A 21,007-nucleotide genomic window follows, 5' to 3' on the forward strand; every position below is an offset into this window, starting at 1 on the left:
TCTGACACATGTCGACACAGCTACTAGATATCAGCCCCTCTAAGCATAGGTCTGACACAGCTACTAGATACCAGCCCCTCTAAGCATAGGTCTGACACATGTCGACACAGCTACTAGATATCAACCCCTCTAAGCATAGGTCTGACACATGTCTACACAGCTACTAGATATCAACCCCTCTAAATGACAACGGGTTTGATCACGCATGCGCAGGTCGACGCTTTGCCAAGGCAACTCAAAGCCGCTGCTGTAACCGTCCAGATACCTTGTAACTTCACCTCACAACAATAACAACATAGCTGGAAAACACAGACACAGTTCTCGCAAACACCTGCAGAATTTTAACCAACAGAACAATGCCACTACATTTCAAGGTAAACAAATGTACTTTTTAAATTGAACGAGTATAGAAATTCAACTCTTGGCTTTGGTTAGCGCAGTGTTTTTGAAACAACCACGTCCAATAATCTGGGTCACCGCCTGAGTGAGGTGAAGAGGTTTCGACTGATACAAGAAAACGGAAACATTGTTTCATTCGCACAAATAAAATGTTTAGTTTATTAACATCGTGCATTGCGATTACATCGGATAAACCATCTTCGACGATTGCAGGTATAGTTATCTAGACGGGGAAACAACCAAGTCCCACGTCCAAGGTGTCGGTTATTAGCTTGGTTTAGCTAAGTGTTTCCTAACACGTTACAATGGTATACAGCGGATAAGCTCATGTAAACTAGCTAACAGTGGCTATTTCCTGTTTTTATTGATACATAGAGATACGTGGTTAACGTGGTTTATTGCGTTAGTATGATTAATCAGCCTAGATAAAGACAGTGGTACAGTATGGTTTATAAACTGTGACCTAGACAGCTGTACACTTGCTAGATATGCTTGTAGCTGCAAACTCAGTTCACAGATTTCATTCAAACGAATGCAGCCAATCGGTTTCCTAGGAAACATCTGACCAACACGAATCATGCAAACGTTTGTGCATGCATGATGCTTACAGTCCTTTTAAAGGCATGCTATTTGCTAAATATCTCCCACTTAAACAACATAGTAAGTCATGTATTCCTATGCTATTTACTAATGTTTTGGATACTCACATGCACAGGGCATCAGTGAGTACAAGAAGAAATTTAAAGACCGAGTCGCTACCCGCTCCAGAAGCGCCTCTCCTCAGCGACGGATGCGCTTAGCTGGACTTCGATCTGACCAGATGGGTAAGATTGATTGATTGATTTATTGATTGATTGATATAGACCCTTTTCCAGTACACGACACACTGACGTCACGCACAGATGCACGCGACTCTTGGTCGCCATCTGCAACCCCTTCAACATAGCCTGAATGTTTTTATTACTTCTAAACAAAATAACTTTTTTCTAAACTTATCATCTTACAATGATGTTTTGATTCTTGCTTGAACAGTCGCTAAGATTATATTTGGATGTGAACTTTGATAAATAACTATTTTGGATGCGGTAGGTGTTGGCTAGAATGTTAACGCTCATTGACATACTGTAGCATGTAGCGAAAGCTAGACAAAGAGACATTTTACTGGTTGCAGTTCAAGTGTTTTTAAATAGAAGTATAATGCAGTCGAATTTGCGATGATGACACACACACATTATATTAAGCAGGACATTCATATACAAGCCTTAAAATCCAGTTATAATCCAAAAGTAGTGTGAAAAGCACTCATAAACAACATGTAAATAGAGGTGTGTTCTGTCACGAGCTTGCGTGTATTGCACTTCCTGCGGCAATGTTAGCATAAACAGAAAGGGGTCTATATGACCGGTAACAGTATAATATGCCAAGTTAACATATCACACATCATTCATATTCCTGTCGTGCATCTTCATCTTTAAAACACTGAGCGCAGCTCTACTATTCTTATTTTACTATTTACAGTTTAGTCATAGTGAGTGCATACATTTTCGTACTGGTCCTCCGTGGGAATAGAACCCACAACCCTGGCTTTGTAAGAACCATGCTCTACCACCTGAGTCACATGGTCAACTATCATCTGTCCTTCTGTCATCCATATTACACCAGGTATCAGTCGAGAAACTATCATCTCTCTGTCATCCATATTACACCAGGTATCAGTAGAGACACTATAATCTCTCTGTCATCCATATTACACCAGGTATCAGTAGAGACACTATCATCTCTCTGTCATCCATATTACACCAGGTATCAGTAGAGACACTATCATCTCTCCTTCTGTCATCCATATTACACCAGGTATCAGTCGAGAAACTATCATCTGTCCTTCTGTCATCCATATTACACCAGGTATCAGTCGAGAAACTATCATCTGTCCTTCTGTCATCCATATTACACCAGGTATCAGTAGAGGAACTATCATCTCTCCTTCTGTCATCCATATTACACCAGGTATCAGTAGAGACACTATCATCTCTCTGTCATCCATATTACACCAGGTATCAGTAGAGACACTATCATCTCTCTATCATCCATATTACACCAGGTATCAGTAGAGAAACTATTATCTCTCCTTCTGTCATCCATATTACACCAGGTATCAGGAGAGACACTATCATCTGTCCTTCTGTCATCCATATTACACCAGGTATCAGTAGAGAAACTATCATCTCTCCTTCTGTCATCCATATTACACCAGGTATCAGTAGAGACACTATAATCTCTCTGTCATCCATATTACACCAGGTATCAGGAGAGAAACTATTATCTCTCCTTCTGTCATCCATATTACACCAGGTATCAGTAGAGACACTATCATCTGTCCTTCTGTCATCAATATTACACCAGGTATCAGTAGAGACACTATCATCTGTCCTTCTGTCATCCATATTACACCAGGTATCAGTAGAGACACTATAATCTCTCTGTCATCCATATTACACCAGGTATCAGTAGAGAAACTATTATCTCTCCTTCTGTCATCCATATTACACCAGGTATCAGTAGAGACACTATAATCTCTCTGTCATCCATATTACACCAGGTATCAGGAGAGAAACTATTATCTCTCCTTCTGTCATCCATATTACACCAGGTATCAGTAGAGACACTATCATCTGTCCTTCTGTCATCCATATTACACCAGGTATCAGTAGAGACACTATCATCTGTCCTTCTGTCATCCATATTACACCAGGTATCAGTAGAGAAACTATCATCTCTCCTTCTGTCATCCATATTACACCAGGTATCAGTAGAGACACTATAATCTCTCTGTCATCCATATTACACCAGGTATCAGTAGAGACACTATCATCTCTCTGTCATCCATATTACACCAGGTATCAGTAGAGACACTATCATCTGTCCTTCTGTCATCCATATTACACCAGGTATCAGTAGAGACACTATCATCTCTCTGTCATCCATATTACACCAGGTATCAGTAGAGACACTATCATCTCTCCTTCTGTCATCCATATTACACTAGGTATCAGTAGAGACACTATCATCTGTCCTTCTGTCATCCATATTACACCAGGTATCAGTCGAGAGCCTCAGTTTCTGTCCAAGAGGAAGGTGCCCTCCTCCCACACGCCCCAGGTGTCCAGCTCCTTCCAATGGAACCCCACCACCACAGAACCCTCACAGAGACAGGATGAGACCCCCAGACCTGGTACCTCTCCCTTGGCTCCTACCCCAGAGAGAGTCCACACCCCTCTGGCCCCTAGGGGTCCCCCTCCTCCAGGGGACCCCCAACGAGGCCCGACCACTCTTCAGGGCCAGACTCACACCCGGAGCCCCCTGGCTACTGTAGAGAGACAGGACCAAGCTTTCAACGGGGTGAGAATGGTTGTTATATATTTCTGCATGCTCTCGATTTAGCTTGCACTTTTGAGACTATTCTATTGGCTCCGTTGTACCAGGAAAACTAAATCAAGCGCAGCTCATGTATTTGAAAGGACCGTTTGACACACGTGTTTGACCCAGGCCTTCTAAGCAGCCCCGTGGCCTGTGCAGCAGACAGTTCATTTTTTAAATTTAACCAAGTCAGTTAAAAACAAATTCTTATTTACGATGACCGCACAGTGAGTTATTACTAGTGACCTGTGTAGTAAAGTGAGAAATGTGATTCCAGGTCGACTATGTGTTGAGGAGGAAGGCAGGGCTGAAGTCGTCTGGACAGAGGACCGGACTACTGAACTCGGAGTACAGGAAACAGTTTCCGTGGAAGACACCTGTAGCTGGCCACGCCTCCCCACTGCTGGCTGCAGAGCAGGTGTTAGTTGTTCCACTCATATCCTCGTCTGAACGTATACACAACCCCAAACCTCCATAACATCCACGTTAAAGCCCTGATGTTCCACTCATATCCCCGTCTTGTCTGAACGTATACACAACCCCAAACCTCCATAACATCCATGTTAAAGCCACTCATATCCTCGTCTTTTCTGAACGCCAACACATCCACGTTAAAGCCCTGATAGTCACACTTGACATGTGTCACATTTGACATGTGTGGGCATTTCCTGGTCATAGAGGGGCCCAATGCACACCTATTAAGTATGATTCACTGCTTCATGTTACACCCTGAACCCAGGGTTGGTCACCCATTCTGCCCCATTACTAGTTAGTCTTGAAAACCTGACCGAGGGCAACACAGTGACTAGGACCTGGTTTTAATAAGGGAGTCTGTTGAAAACCTGACCGTAGACAACACAGTGACTAGGATCTGGTTTTAATGAGGGTCTGTTGAAAACCCGACCGAGGGCAACACAGTGACTAGGACCTGGTTTTAATGAGGGTCTGTTGAAAACCCGACCGTAGACAACACAGTGACTAGGACCTGGTTTTAATGAGGGTCTGTTGAAAACCCGACCGAGGGCAACACAGTGACTAGGACCTGGTTTTAATGAGGGTCTGTTGAAAACCTGATCGATCGTAGACAACACAGTGACTAGGACCTGGTTTTAATGAGGGTCTGTTGAAAACCCGACCGTAGACAACACAGTGACTAGGACCTGGTTTTAATGAGGGTCTGTTGAAAACCCGACCGAGGGCAACACGGTGACTAGGGCCTGGTTTTAATGAGGGTCTGTTGAAAACCCGACCGAGGGCAACACAGTGACTAGAACCTGGTTTTAATGAGGGTCTGTTGAAAACCCGACCGAGGGCAACACAGTGACTATAACCTGGTTTTAATGAGGGTCTGTTGAAAACCCGACCGAGGGCAACACAGTGACTAGGATCTGGTTTTAATGAGGGTCTGTTGAAAACCCGACCGTAGACAACACAGTGACTAGGTCCTGGTTTTAATGAGTGTCTGTTGAAAACCCGACCGTAGACATCACAGTGACTAGAACCTGGTTTTAATGAGGGTCTGTTGAAAACCAGACCGTAGACAACACAGTGACTAGGACCTGGTTTTAATGAGGGTCTGTTGAAAACCCGACCGAGGGCAACACGGTGACTAGGACCTGGTTTTAATGAGGGTCTGTTGAAAACCCGACCGTAGACAACACAGTGACTAGGACCTGGTTTTAATGAGGGTCTGTTGAAAACCCGACCGAGGGCAACACGGTGACTAGGACCTGGTTTTAATGAGGGTCTGTTGAAAACCCGACCGTAGACAACACAGTGACTAGGACCTGGTTTTAATGAGGGTCTGTTGAAAACCAGACCGTAGACAACACAGTGACTAGAACCTGGTTTTAATGAGGGAGTCTGTTGAAAACCCGACCGTAGACAACACAGTGACTAGGACCTGGTTTTAATGAGGGAGTCTGTTGAAAACCCGACCAAGGGCAACACAGTGACTAGGACCTGGTTTTAATGAGGGAGTCTTCTGAAAACCAGACCGTAGACAACACAGTGACTAGGACCTGGTTTTAATGAGGGTCTGTTGGCCTAGAGGAACTACATCACTACCTACGTCGATAAGGGGGGGGGGGCAGTTCTGGGGACTCTCATAACAAATCACGAGGCGGACATGCCAAAACGCTGTGATTTAAAACCAAACGTTACCGTGGTTTTAGTTGAGGTAGTTGATGTAAACTAGCTACTGGGTCGGCAGGTAGCCTAGTGGTTAGAGCGTTGGGCCAGTAACCTGACAAGGTTAAAATAGTGGGTTAACAAGGCAGTTAACCCACTGTTCCCCGGGTGCCAAAGATGTGGATGTTGATTAAGGCAGCACCCCCCCCCCCCCCCCCCCCTCCCGCACCTCTCTGAACCAGAGGGGTGGGGTTAAATGAGGAAGACACATTTCAGTTGAAGGCATTCAGTTGTACAACCTGAGTAGGTATCTACTTGCGAAATATAACCTCTGTGATCTCCATCTTGCTAGCTACTATTTAGTATTTTATTCAAGAGGATAAAGTCGGAAGTGACGTAGGAAGTGACATAGGAAGTGACATAGTTCCTCTATGCCAAAAGAGTCCATCATTGAAACCAGACGTCAGTCAGTGTGTTGCCTAGGGTCTGGTTTTCAAAACGAAATGACTAGTTTGAGAGGTAGGCTATCTACCCAAGCTGTGGAGCAGAGATGCTGTTTTGTCAAACAGCCAGTAGATGGTAGCAGAGTATTTGAGTATGAATCAACTATGACAGTTACAGTATATTTCCTTGCATGGTCTTCTTCTTCAGATGCTGTACACCAGCCACCGTTCCATCCCTCCTTTCAAGTCTAACCCGGTGGTGGTGTTGGAGAGCGAGTACAGCAGGAACTTTAAAGCCTCTCCTCCTCCCAGAGGACCACGGCTACGCAGCGACGTAGACCAGGTGCCTCCGTTCCAGAGAGAGAACGTTTCACCCGAGAAAGCATCAAAGGTACTTCCGAGTTCCAGTCAGTCCACACGCCACACTACAACTCAATCTTTGATCTGGTAATCGATTTATTCAACCTCTTATGTAACAGACTTTACGAACGTGTGTCGTAGCTGGCCAGAGACCAGCACTCAAACATGATCTGATTCTGGGTGCCAAGATTAGGCCACAATATATAATACTCCCAGCGTTGGCAATATCTTCAACGGTACCTTTTGTATTTCAATAAGGAAGCAGATAGCCCTACTTACTTATAACAAGTAGTTGTCACTGATTTCTGGGAAGATCAGGATACATAAGGACATAGACTAGCAAGGTTTTTCTCTGTTTATTGACATTTCAAAAAAACCCTTGGAGGAATACAATGAACACCTAGAACGTCCAATATGGAAGAGGAATACAATGAACACCTAGAACGTCCAATATGAAAGAGGAATACAATGAACACCTAGAACGTCCAATATGGAAGAGGAATACAATGAACACCTAGAACGTCCAATATGAAAGAGGAATACAATGAACACCTAGAACGTCCAATATGGAAGAGGAATACAATGAACACCTAGAACGTCCAATATGAAAGAGGAATACAATGAACACCTAGAACGTCCAATATGAAAGGGGAATACAATGAACACCTAGAACGTCCAATATGAAAGAGGAATACAATGAACACCTAGAACGTCCAATATGAAAGAGGAATACAATGAACACCTAGAACGTCCAATATGGAAGAGGAATACAATGAACACCTAGAACGTCCAATATGAAAGAGGAATACAATGAACACCTAGAACGTCCAATATGAAAGAGGAATACAATGAACACCTAGAACGTCCAATATGAAAGAGGAATACAATGAACACCTAGAACGTCCAATATGGAAGAGGAATACAATGAACACCTAGAACGTCCAATATGAAAGGGGAATACAATGAACACCTAGAACGTCCAATATGGAAGAGGAATACAATGAACACCTAGAACGTCCAATATGAAAGGGGAATACAATGAACACCTAGAACGTCCAATATGAAAGAGGAATACAATGAACACCTAGAACGTCCAATATGAAAGGGGAATACAATGAACACCTAGAACGTCCAAAATGAAAGAGGAATACAATGAACACCTAGAACGTCCAATATGAAAGAGGAATACAATGAACACCTAGAACGTCCAATATGAAAGGGGAATACAATGAACACCTAGAACGTCCAATATGGAAGAGGAATACAATGAACACCTAGAACGTCCAATATGGAAGTAAATAAACCAGTTATTTAGATAATGTTTTCCACATGCCACGCTGGATACACCCACTGGAGTGTACAGGAGGTTTGGTGGTATTTCCGTACTGGTTCCACTGGTTTTATACCCAGGTTCCTCTGACTGACTGATTGGATTGCATCCCAAATGGCACCCTATTCCCTATATAAGGGCTCTGGTCAAAAGTAGTGCACTATGTAGGGAATAGGGTGCCATTTGGAACGATGCGGCCTTTACGAATGGCTCTGTTCTGTTCTGTTGCGATGATGACATCAGAGAAAGCGGAGGAAGAAGAGGGAAGAGAGAGAGAGAAAGTCCAGCGTAATATTTACGAATGGCTCTGTTCTGTCCTGAAAGAGGGAAGAGAGAGAGAGAAAGAGGGAAGAGCGGAAGAAGAAGAGGGAAGAGGGAGAGAGAAAGTCCAGCATCGTGGAGGAGAATATTCCAGTTCCACAGCCTCGGGAGCAGCTGGCGGACCAGGAAGTGAAGTCACAGAGCCCCCAGAAGGCACATCTTCCCCACAGGTGAGATCAGCGGTCAGTTGTGATTACAGGGTATGATGGAGGGTGAAGTCACCTCGACACGCTGATCCTGGGTTCATTTAGCATTCTTCCCACTAACTGTTAAGGGTAGGATTAGGGGGAGGGGGAGCTGATCCTAGACCTGTCCCTTTGGGAAACTTCACCTGGAGTCAGAGGTCAGGGGTGGGGAAGGGGAAGTAGGAGGGGAAAGAGAGAGGCAACCTGTCAGTAATAGGAACTCTCATGTATTGTATATTGTCTCTTTCCATCTTCACTTCCTGCTATGTGTCATGCAGTATTTTGGTAATAATTACCAGTAACACTGCTCTCTCTCTCTCTCTCTCTCTCTCTCTCTCTCTCTCTCTCTCTCTCTCTCTGTGTCTCTCTCTCTCTCTCTCTGTGTCTCTCTCGCTGTGTCTCTCTCTCTGTGTCTCTCTCTCTCTCTCTCTCTCTCTCTCTCTCTCTCTCTCTGCTCTCTGCTCTCTGCTCTCTCTCTCTCTCTCTCTCTCTCTCTCTGCACTCTCTCTCTCTCTCTCTCTCTGCACTCTCTCTCTGCACTCTCTCTCTGCACTCTCTCTCTCTCTCTCTCTCTCTCTCTCTCTCTCTCTCTCTCTCACATGGAACTTCTCCAATGGACAGCAGCAGAGTTTGGTCATTCACATGTGACCTATTCAACAAATACATTTGAGTTTATAAATCATAATGCCAAGTGCAATGCTAAACGATCACTGAATAGACATAATCTGACTTGGCCTGTCTCTGTGTATTTCTGTCCCTCTCTCCAGAAAGGTGAAATCAGAGTATAATGCCAACTTCCGCTCTCCACTGAACTACATGTACAAGGACGGCGCCTGGGTCAAGGCTTCCACAGTAGGAGAGGAGGTCAGTGTGTTATTACAGTGTCTACTACAGTAGGAGAGGAGGTCAGTGTGTTATTACAGTGTCTACTACAGTAGGAGAGGAGGTCAGTGTGTTATTACAGTGTCTACTACAGTAGGAGAGGAGGTCAGTGTAGTTATTACCCTGTCTACCACAGTAGGAGAGGAGGTCAGTGTAGTTACTCCCCTGTCTACCACAGTAGAGGAGGTCAGTGTAGTTATTACAGTGTCTACCACAGTAGGAGAGGAGGTCAGTGTAGTTATTACAGTGTCTACCACAGTAGGAGAGGAGGTCAGTGTGTTATTACCCTGTTTACCACAGTAGGAGAGGAGGTCAGTGTAGTTATTATAGTGTCTACCACAGTAGGAGAGGAGGTCAGTGTGTTATTACAGTGTCTACCACAGTAGGAGAGGAGGTCAGTGTAGTTATTACCCTGTCTACCACAGTAGGAGAGGAGGTCAGTGTAGTTATTACCCTGTCTACCACAGTAGGAGAGGAGGTCAGTGTAGTTATTATAGTGTCTACCACAGTAGGAGAGGAGGTCAGTGTGTTATTACCCTGTCTACTACAGTAGGAGAGGAGGTCAGTGTAGTTATTACCCTGTTTACCACAGTAGGAGAGGAGGTCAGTGTAGTTATTACAGTATCTACCACTAGGAGAGGAGGTCAGTGTGTTATTACCCTGTCTACCGCAGTAGGAGAGGAGGTCAGTGTGTTATTACAGTGTCTACCACAGTAGGAGAGGAGGTCAGTGTGTTATTACCCTGTCTACCACGGTAGGAGAGGAGGTCAGTGTGTTATTACAGTGTCTACTACAGTAGGAGAGGAGGTCAGTGTAGTTATTACAGTATCTACTACAGTAGGAGAGGAGGTCAGTGTGTTATTACAGTGTCTACCACAGTAGGAGAGGAGGTCAGTGTAGTTATTACAGTGTCTACCACAGTAGGAGAGGAGGTCAGTGTGTTATTACCCTGTCTACTACAGTAGGAGAGGAGGTCAGTGTAGTTATTACCCTGTTTACCACAGTAGGAGAGGAGGTCAGTGTAGTTATTACAGTATCTACCACTAGGAGAGGAGGTCAGTGTGTTATTACCCTGTCTACCGCAGTAGGAGAGGAGGTCAGTGTGTTATTACAGTGTCTACCACAGTAGGAGAGGAGGTCAGTGTGTTATTACAGTGTCTACCACAGTAGGAGAGGAGGTCAGTGTAGTTATTACAGTGTCTACTACAGTAGGAGAGGAGGTCAGTGTAGTTATTACAGTATCTACCACTAGGAGAGGAGGTCAGTGTAGTTATTACAGTATCTACCACAGTAGGAGAGGAGGTCAGTGTAGTTATTACAGTGTCTACCACAGTAGGAGAGGAGGTCAGTGTGTTATTACAGTGTCTTCCACAGTAGGAGAGGAGGTCAGTGTGTTATTACAGTGTCTACCACAGTAGGAGAGGAGGTCAGTGTGTTATTACAGTGTCTACCACAGTAGGAGAGGAGGTCAGTGTGTTATTACAGTGTCTACCACAGTAGGAGAGGAGGTCAGTGTAGTTATTATAGTGTCTACCACAGTAGGAGAGGAGGTCAGTGTAGTTATTACCCTGTCTACCACAGTAGGAGAGGAGGTCAGTGTGTTATTACCCTGTCTACCACAGTAGAGGAGGTCAGTGTGTTATTACAGTATCTACCACTAGGAGAGGAGGTCAGTGTAGTTACTACAGTGTCTACCACAGTAGGAGAGGAGGTCAGTGTAGTTATTATAGTGTCTACCACAGTAGGAGAGGAGGTCAGTGTAGTTATTACCCTGTCTACCGCAGTAGGAGAGGAGGTCAGTGTAGTTATTACCCTGTCTACCACAGTAGGAGAGGAGGTCAGTGTAGTTATTACAGTGTCTACCATGGTAGGAGAGGAGGTCAGTGTAGTTATTACAGTGTCTACCACAGTAGAGGAGGTCAGTGTAGTTACTCCCCTGTCTACCACAGTAGAGGAGGTCAGTGTAGTTATTGCAGTGTCTACCACAGTAGGAGAGGAGGTCAGTGTAGTTATTACAGTGTCTACCACAGTAGAGGAGGTCAGTGTAGTTATTACAGCGTCTACCACGGTAGGAGAGGAGGTCAGTGTAGTTATTACCCTGTCTACCACGGTAGGAGAGGAGGTCAGTGTAGTTATTCCAGTTTCTACCACAGTAGGAGAGGAGGTCAGTGTAGTTATTACAGTGTCTACCACAGTAGGAGAGGAGGTCAGTGTAGTTATTACCCTGTCTACCACGGTAGGAGAGGAGGTCAGTGTAGTTATTACAGTTTCTACCACAGTAGGAGAGGAGGTCAGTGTAGTTATTACAGTGTCTACCACAGTAGGAGAGGAGGTCAGTGTAGTTATTATAGTGTCTACCACAGTAGGAGAGGAGGTCAGTGTAGTTATTACAGTGTCTACCACAGTAGGAGAGGAGGTCAGTGTAGTTATTACAGTGTCTACCACAGTAGAGGAGGTCAGTGTAGTTATTACAGTGTCTACCACAGTAGAGGAGGTCAGTGTAGTTATTACAGTGTCTACCACAGTAGAGGAGGTCAGTGTAGTTATTACCCTGTCTACCACAGTAGAGGAGGTCAGTGTAGTTACTCCCCTGTCTACCACAGTAGAGGTGGTCAGTGTAGTTATTACCCTGTCTACCACAGTAGAGGAGGTCAGTGTAGTTACTCCCCTGTCTACCACAGTAGAGGAGGTCAGTGTAGTTACTCCCCTGTCTACCACAGTAGAGGAGGTCAGTGTAGTTATTACCCTGTCTACCACAGTAGAGGAGGTCAGTGTAGTTATTACAGTGTCTACCACAGTAGAGGAGGTCAGTGTAGTTATTACCCTGTCTACCACAGTAGAGGAGGTCAGTGTAGTTACTACAGTGTCTACCACAGTAGAGGAGGTCAGTGTAGTTATTACCCTGTCTACCACAGTAGAGGAGGTCAGTGTAGTTATTACCCTGTCTACCACAGTAGAGGAGGTCAGTGTAGTTATTGTATAAAGTAATGACCTACAGTCTCTAAGTAAATGTCATTGATATGGAGTCTCTTTAACACATTCTCTCTTCCCATCCTCCATTGCAGGGGCGTGACAGTCAGCATAGTCACGTTTGGTATCACGAGGTAACACGGTCCTAGTCTCCCCGCTGTTCTACTGTACCTTCCTTCTCTTTTGGCTGTTGGCAATGACCCCCCCCCCCCCCCATCCCTCCTCTCACGTTGACATCAAACTGAGTGATGATACATGAGTGAACAGAACACCTGTGTATCCACCTTAGAAACAATACAATGGGCAAAAAAAGAGTTTCCATTGTAGAGTTTCAGAAAGGCCTCATACCTGAGATCTAGGCCTGAGATTGTTGAGTTTCAGAAAGGCCTCATACCTGAGATCTAGGCCTGAGATTGTTGAGTTTCAGAAAGACCTCATAGCTGAGATCTAGGCCTGAGATTGTTGAGTTTCAGAAAGACCTCATACCTGAGATCTAGGCCTGAGATTGTTGAGTTTCAGAAAGGCCTCATAGCTGAGATCTAGGCCTGAGATTGTTGAGTTTCAGAAAGGCCTCATAGCTGAGATCTAGGCCTGAGATTGTTGAGTTTCAGAAAGGCCTCATAGCTGAGATCTAGGCCTGAGATTGTTGAGTTTCAGAAAGGCCTCATAGCTGAGATCTAGGCCTGAGATTGTTGAGTTTCAGAATGGTCTCATACCTGAGATCTAGGCCTGAGATTGTTGAGTTTCAGAAAGGTCTCATACCTGAGATCTAGGCCTGAGATTGTAGAGTTTCAGAAAGGCCTCATACCTGAGATCTAGGCCTGAGATGGTTGAGTTTCAGAAAGGCCTCATACCTGAGATCTAGGCCTGAGATGGTTGAGTTTCAGAAAGGCCTCATACCTGAGATCTAGGCCTGAGATTGTTGAGTTTCAGAAAGTCCTCATACCTGAGATCTAGGCCTGAGATTGTTGAGTTTCAGAAAGTCCTCATACCTGAGATCTAGGCCTGAGATTGTTGAGTTTCAGAAAGGCCTCATACCTGAGATCTAGGCCTGAGATTGTTGAGTTTCAGAAAGGCCTCATACCTGAGATCTAGGCCTGAGATTGTTGAGTTTCAGAAAGGCCTCATAGCTGAGATCTAGGCCTGAGATTGTTGAGTTTCAGAAAGGCCTCATACCTGAGATCTAGGCCTGAGATTGTTGATCTGATAGGTTGCTATAAAGATTAATTGTGAGTGTGCGTGTGTGTGTGTATGTGTGTGCGTGCTTGTATGAGAACACTGTGTGTGTGTGTGTGTGTGTGTGTGTGTGTGTGTGTGTGTTTCAGGCAATGTCAGCATAAATACAATGAGTCAGCAGGAGGTTGGTTAGACGGCGTTCTTCTTTCCGTTCAACCTGAATATGCTGAGTGGTTAACCGTACCTTGCCTTGTACGATACGTAGAAACCTGGCCCATAAACTTCATGGAAATGTACTAAATATAGTCTAGATGTGGAAGAACTTTCTAGAAATTAGATTGCCGTTTTGTCTTCTAAGTAAAGTAGTTTAATAACGACCAATATAATGAAGGAATTCTTAGGACCGTTAGTTGGACCAAGTCTGATCTGATCTGATGTTCCACTCCAGGATCGGGCTCAAAGTCATTTCAACTGGGCTCTAGTTTAATTTGAGGAAATCAATGAGGACAGAAAGAGATGTTTTTATTTTTCAGCTGAATGAGGATTTTCTGTTGAATTTCAGTGTAACCTACCTCTAATTGATTCTGTTGAAAAGTAGTTCACATCAACCCTTCTCCTAAGTCCTGATAGCTATCAATATATCAGTCTATCAGTCTATCAGTCTACCAGTTTACCAGTCTACCAGTTTACCAGTCTACCAGTTTACCAGTCTACCAGTTTACCAGTTTACCAGTCTACCAGTCTACCAGTCTACCAGTCTACCAGTCTATCAGTCTATCAGTCTATCAGTCTATCAGTCTACCAGTCTTTCAGTCTACCAGTCTACCAGTCTATCAGTCTATCAGTCTATCAGTCTACCAGTCTACCAGTCTATCAGTCTACCAGTCTACCAGTCTACCAGTCTACCAGTCTATCAGTCTACCAGTCTACCAGTCTATCAGTCTATCAGTCTACCAGTCTATCAGTCTACCAGTCTATCAGTCTATTCCCTATATAGTGCACTATTAGAGGCCTATGGGTCCTGGTCAAAAGTAGTGCACTATATAAGGACAGAGGGAGGAAGACTGTGTCCAGATGCCAGTCTAGGTCCAGATGCCAGTCTAGGTCCAGATGCCTGCCTAGGTCCAGATACCAGCCTAGGTCCAGATGCCAGTCTAGGTCCAGATGCCAGTCTAGGTCCAGATGCCAGCCTAGGTCTAGATGCCAGCCTAGGTCCAGATGCCAGTCTAGGTCCAGATGCCAGTCTTGGTCTAGATGCCACCCTAGGTTCAGATGCCAGCCTAGGTTCAGATGCCAGCCTAGATCCAGATGCCAGCCTAGGTCCAGATGCCAGTCTAGGTCCAGATGCCAGTCTAGGTCCAGATGCCAGCCTAGGTTCAGATGCCAGTCTAGGTCCAGATGCCAGTCTAGGTCCAGATGCCAGTCTAGGTCCAGATGCCAGCCTAGGTCCAGATGCCAGTCTAGGTCCAGATGCCAGTCTAGGTCCAGATGCCAGCCTAGGTCCAGATGCCAGCCTAGGCCCAGATGCCAGCCTAGGCCCAGATGCCAGCCTAGGTCCAGATGCCAGCCTAGGTCCAGATGCCAGTCTAGGTCCAGATGCCAGTCTAGGTCCAGATGCCAGTCTAGGTCCAGATGCCAGCTCAGTGTGTGTTGTGTCGTGCCCTGGCTTTGCTTGTGTGCATGAAAGTCAGGCATCTGTTGCATCATTGTGTGTGTCTTAAAGCTATTGATAACACTTTCTGTGTTGAAATCTCTCTACCACACACCTGTGATCAGTATCAGAGGAAAGTGTTGACTCACAGAGCTCTGATTTTTGTGATCAGTATCAGAGGAAAGTGTTGACTCACAGAGCTCTGATTTTTGTGATCAGTATCAGAGGAAAGTGTTGACTCACAGAGCTCTGATTTTGTGATCAGTATCAGAGGAAAGTGTTGACTCACAGAGCTCTGATTTTTGTGATCAGTATCAGAGGAAAGTGTTGACTCACAGAGCTCTGATTTTTGTGATCAGTATCAGAGGAAAGTGTTGACTCACAGAGCTCTGATTTTTGTGATCAGTACCAGAGGAAAGTGTTGACTCACAGAGCTCTGATTTTTGTGATCAGTATCAGAGGAAAGTGTTGACTCACAGAGCTCTGATTTTTGTGATCAGTATCAGAGGAAAGTGTTGACTCACAGAGCTCTGATTTTTGTGATCAGTACCAGAGGAAAGTGTTGACTCACAGAGCTCTGATTTTTGTGATCAGTACCAGAGGAAAGTTGACTTTGCAGCTAAAAGAACGACAACTAAACTAAACTAAACGACAACTGCTGCCTTTGCTTCTGATGCCACAGATACTGCAAGCCCCCCCCCTTACCACGTTCTGTTAATGTGCTGCCTCAGATACTGCAAGGCCCCCCCCCCCCTTACCACGTGCTGTTAATGTGCTGCCTCAGATACTGCAAGCCCCCCCCCCTTACCACGTTCTGTTAATGTGCTGCCTCAGATACTGCAAGGCCCCCCCCCCCCCCCCTTACCACGTGCTGTTAATGTGCTGCCTCAGATACTGCAAGGCCCCCCCCCCTTACCACGTGCTGTTAATGTGCTGCCACAGATACTGCAAGGCCCCCCCCCCCCCCCTTACCACGTGCTGTTAATGTGCTGCCTCAGATACTGCAAGGCCCCCCCCCCCCTTACCACGTTCTGTTAATGTGCTGCCACAGATACTGCAAGCCCCCCCCCCCCTTACCACGTGCTGTTAATGTGCTGCCTCAGATACTGCAAGGCCCCCCCCCCCCCCCTTACCACGTGCTGTTAATGTGCTGCCTCAGATACTGCAAGGCCCCCCCCCCCCCCTTACCACGTGCTGTTAATGTGCTGCCACAGATACTGCAAGGCCCCCCCCCTTACCACGTTCTGTTAATGTGCTGCCTCAGATACTGCAAGCCCCCCCCCCTTACCACGTTCTGTTAATGTGCTGCCTCAGATACTGCAAGGCCCCCCCCCCCCCTTACCACGTGCTGTTAATGTGCTGCCACAGATACTGCAAGGCCCCCCCCCTTACCACGTGCTGTTAATGTGCTGCCTCAGATACTGCAAGGCCCCCCCCCCCTTACCACGTGCTGTTAATGTGCTGCCACAGATACTGCAAGGCCCCCCCCCCCCCTTTACCACGTGCTGTTAATGTGCTGCCTCAGATACTGCAAGGCCCCCCCCCCCCTTACCACGTGCTGTTAATGTGCTGCCTCAGATACTGCAAGGCCCCCCCCCCCCCCTTACCATGTGCTGTTAATGTGCTGCCTCAGATATTGCAAGGCCCCCCCCCCCCTACCACGTGCTGTTAATGTGCTGCCTCAGATACTGCAAGGCCCCCCCCCCCCTTACCATGTGCTGTTAATGTGCTGCCTCAGATACTGCAAGGCCCCCCCCCCCCCCTTACCACGTTCTGTTAATGTGCTGCCACAGATACTGCAAGGCCCCCCCCCCCCCCCCTTACCACGTTCTGTTAATGTGCTGCCACAGATACTGCAAGGCCCCCCCCCCCCCCCCCCTTACCACGTTCTGTTAATGTGCTGCCACAGATACTGCAAGGCCCCCCCCCCCCCCCTTACCACGTTCTGTTAATGTGCTGCCACAGATACTGCAAGGCCCCCCCCCCCCCCCCCCTTACCATGTGCTGTTAATGTGCTGCCTCAGATACTGCAATGCTATCAACCAACCAACCAACCAATCCTCCATACTCCCAGGTGCGAGAGCTTCGTAAGAAGGCGGAGGCCTACAGACAGAGGGCGTGGGGGACCCATTTCTCCCGCCTCCACCTCAACCAGATCCTGTCGGACCAGAACCAGCTGTGGGATGCCTCCACCCCTTCCTCCTCTAACCTCAGCTCTGGGACAGGTTCCGGGGACGGGGAGGAAGACAGGAGTCCTACCCCCCAGGCTCTGGATCTCGCTAGGTGAGGGAGACCGACCACAGAGCTGGCTATAGCATGACATTAGCATGTCTTTAGTGTGGGCTGGATGTGTAGTACATCTGGCTCAGGATTTCCCATAGATGGGGTGCAACTTTCGGCCTTAAAATCGGGCTTCTGTAAGTATAGAATGAAATTGAAATTCAAGTGTAGCCAAATGATTAGACTTATAAGCAGAGCCTCATATTTCTGGGTAGAAGCCACAGAGCTGGATGGGGGGGTTGACCCAGCTATATGGTGTAGAGGAAACTGATGCTGAGAGTCCTTTACTGGGGTCTTAATACATCTGACCCTATTAAGGTCATGTTCTCTGTGTGTCCCTCCTCTCCCTCCCTCCTCCTCTCCTTGTGTGTCTGTAGGGTTGACAGTAGCTCCAGCTCCGTAGCCGGACCCCCTCCCCTCACCCCCGTGTCCAGTAGAAGGAGCTCCACTCGGGGGGCTGGGGACACAGCAGGCCCCCCTGGTCACCTTAACCCTTTAGCCCCTAACCTACCTATTCAGAGGAGACTAGCCTGGGAGGAGGAGACAGGGGCTGGGGGTGGAACGGGTGAGGAGAGAGAGGAAGAAGAGGACAAGGAGAAAAAGGATGAGAGAAAGGATGAGAGAAAGGATGAGTATGTGGTTGTTTCATTCCCTCTCCATTTCCTGTTGATTTCTGCTTTCACTGAGTGGCTCTGAGTTCTCTGTTACCTCCACTCTGTTTATATCCATATTGGAGACAGTCAGTTCTGTTACCTCCACTCTGTTTATATCCATATAGGAGACAGTCAGTTCTGTTACCTCCACTCTGTTTATATCCATATTGGAGACAGTCAGTTCTGTTACCTCCACTCTGTTTATATCCATATAGGAGACGGTCAGTTCTGTTACCTCCACTCTGTTTATATCCATATAGGAGACAGTCAGTTCTGTTACCTCCACTCTGTTTATATCCATATTGGAGACAGTCAGTTCTGTTACCTCCACTCTGTTTATATCCATATTGGAGACAGTCAGTTCTGTTACCTCTGTTTATATCCATATTGGAGACAGTCAGTTCTGTTACCTCCACTCTGTTTATATCCACATTGGAGACAGTCAGTTCTGTTACCTCCACTCTGTTTATATCCATATAGGAGACAGTCAGTTCTGTTACCTCCACTCTGTTTATATCCATATTGGAGACAGTCAGTTCTGTTACCTCTGTTTATATCCATATTGGAGACAGTCAGTTCTGTTACCTCCACTCTGTTTATATCCATATTGGAGACAGTCAGTTCTGTTACCTCCACTCTGTTTATATCCATATAGGAGACGGTCAGTTCTGTTACCTCCACTCTGTTTATATCCATATAGGAGACAGTCAGTTCTGTTACCTCCACTCTGTTTATATCCATATTGGAGACAGTCAGTTCTGTTACCTCCACTCTGTTTATATCCATATTGGAGACAGTCAGTTCTGTTACCTCCACTCTGTTTATATCCATATTGGAGACGGTCAGTTCTGTTACCTCTGTTTATATCCATATTGGAGACAGTCAGTTCTGTTTCCTCCACTCTGTTTATATCCATATTGGAGACAGTCAGTTCTGTTACCTCCACTCTGTTTATATCCATATTGGAGACAGTCAGTTCTGTTACCTCCACTCTGTTTATATCCATATTGGAGACAGTCAGTTCTGTTACCTCCACTCTGTTTATATCCATATTGGAGACAGTCAGTTCTGTTACCTCCACTCTGTTTATATCCATATTGGAGACGGTCAGTTCTGTTACCTCCACTCTGTTTATATCCATATTGGAGACAGTCAGTTCTGTTACCTCCACTCTGTTTATATCCATATTGGAGACAGTCAGTTCTGTTACCTCCACTCTGTTTATATCCATATAGGAGACAGTCAGTTCTGTTACCTCCACTCTGTTTATATCCATATTGGAGACAGTCAGTTCTGTTACCTCCACTCTGTTTATATCCATATTGGAGACAGTCAGTTCTGTTACCTCCACTCTGTTTATATCCACATTGGAGACAGTCAGTTCTGTTACCTCCACTCTGTTTATATCCATATTGGAGACAGTCAGTTCTGTTACCTCCACTCTGTTTATATCCATATAGGAGACAGTCAGTTCTGTTACCTCCACTCTGTTTATATCCATATTGGAGACAGTCAGTTCTGTTACCTCCACTCTGTTTATATCCATATTGGAGACAGTCAGTTCTGTTACCTCCACTCTGTTTATATCCATATTGGAGACAGTCAGTTCTGTTACCTCCACTCTGTTTATATCCATATTGGAGACAGTCAGTTATGTTACCTCCACTCTGTTTATATCCATATTGGAGACAGTCAGTTCTGTTTCCTCCACTCTGTTTATATCCATATTGGAGACAGTCAGTTCTGTTACCTCCACTCTGTTTATATCCATATTGGAGACAGTCAGTTCTGTTACCTCCACTCTGTTTATATCCAGATTGGAGACAGTCAGTTCTGTTTCCTCCACTCTGTTTATATCCATATTGGAGACAGTCAGTTCTGTTACCTCCACTCTGTTTATATCCATATTGGAGACAGTCAGTTCTGTTACCTCCACTCTGTTTATATCCATATTGGAGACAGTCAGTTCTGTTTCCTCCACTCTGTTTATATCCATATTGGAGACAGTCAGTTCTGTTACCTCCACTCTGTTTATATCCATATAGGAGACAGTCAGTTCTGTTACCTCCACTCTGTTTATATCCACATTGGAGACAGTCAGTTCTGTTACCTCCACTCTGTTTATATCCATATTGGAGACAGTCAGTTCTGTTACCTCCACTCTGTTTATATCCATATAGGAGACAGTCAGTTCTGTTACCTCCACTCTGTTTATATCCACATTGGAGACAGTCAGTTCTGTTACCTCCACTCTGTTTATATCCACATTGGAGACAGTCAGTTCTGTTACCTCCACTCTGTTTATATCCATATTGGAGACAGTCAGTTCTGTTACCTCCACTCTGTTTTTGTCCATATTGGAGACGATCATTATTTTGTTACTTATTTTAAGAGCTACTATTTTTAGAGACACAGTGTGACTCTGTCCTGTCTGTCTGTCTGCCTGCCTGTCTGCCTGCCTGTCTGCCTGTCTGCCTGCCTGTGTTCCAGACTGAGGGTGCTGGACCATCGTTCGTCGTCTGTAGCAGGCTCCCACAGGTCCAGAGAGGGTGGCAGGATGCCCACACCCACACTGCAAAGGATCGCTACTGTTCAGAGAACTCACCACGACCTGACGACTCCAGCCACTGGTAACCTAGCAGATATATTGTTGACATATTGTTTTTATTTTTGTGACAAACTTTTTATTCAAATTTTTCTTTTTGAGAGAGAGGTTACTGGTACAAAAACAATCAAATAAATTATCCAGGGACAGTGTGTGGTCCAGCCCAGTCTGGGTTTGTCTCCAGGGACAGTGTGTGGTCCAGCCC

General features: G+C 45.7%; 1 protein-coding gene across 2 annotated transcripts in view; it reads left to right on the plus strand.

Annotated features, from left to right (window-relative positions):
- The first annotated feature begins 288 nt into the window (after positions 1–288).
- LOC139392857 (nuclear protein MDM1-like) overlaps positions 289–21,007 on the plus strand; it is a 38,595-nt gene continuing 17,876 nt past the window's right edge. The window contains exons 1-11 of one of the 2 annotated variants that reach the window (XM_071141168.1): positions 289–374; positions 1,115–1,223; positions 3,497–3,798; positions 4,094–4,234; positions 6,598–6,780; positions 8,404–8,570; positions 9,353–9,449; positions 12,533–12,571; positions 17,339–17,547; positions 17,922–18,176; positions 20,688–20,827. In XM_071141168.1, the coding sequence (XP_070997269.1) occupies positions 357–374; positions 1,115–1,223; positions 3,497–3,798; positions 4,094–4,234; positions 6,598–6,780; positions 8,404–8,570; positions 9,353–9,449; positions 12,533–12,571; positions 17,339–17,547; positions 17,922–18,176; positions 20,688–20,827 (1,660 nt within the window). In that variant the 5' untranslated portion in view covers positions 289–356. The remainder of the gene's footprint in view (positions 375–1,114; positions 1,224–3,496; positions 3,799–4,093; positions 4,235–6,597; positions 6,781–8,403; positions 8,571–9,352; positions 9,450–12,532; positions 12,572–17,338; positions 17,548–17,921; positions 18,177–20,687; positions 20,828–21,007) is intronic. The other variant, XM_071141169.1, reaches the window with a different exon arrangement.

The sequence above is a fragment of the Oncorhynchus clarkii genome, chromosome 33 (genome assembly GCF_045791955.1).
Source record: "Oncorhynchus clarkii lewisi isolate Uvic-CL-2024 chromosome 33, UVic_Ocla_1.0, whole genome shotgun sequence".
Taxonomy (NCBI): Eukaryota; Metazoa; Chordata; class Actinopteri; order Salmoniformes; family Salmonidae; genus Oncorhynchus; species Oncorhynchus clarkii.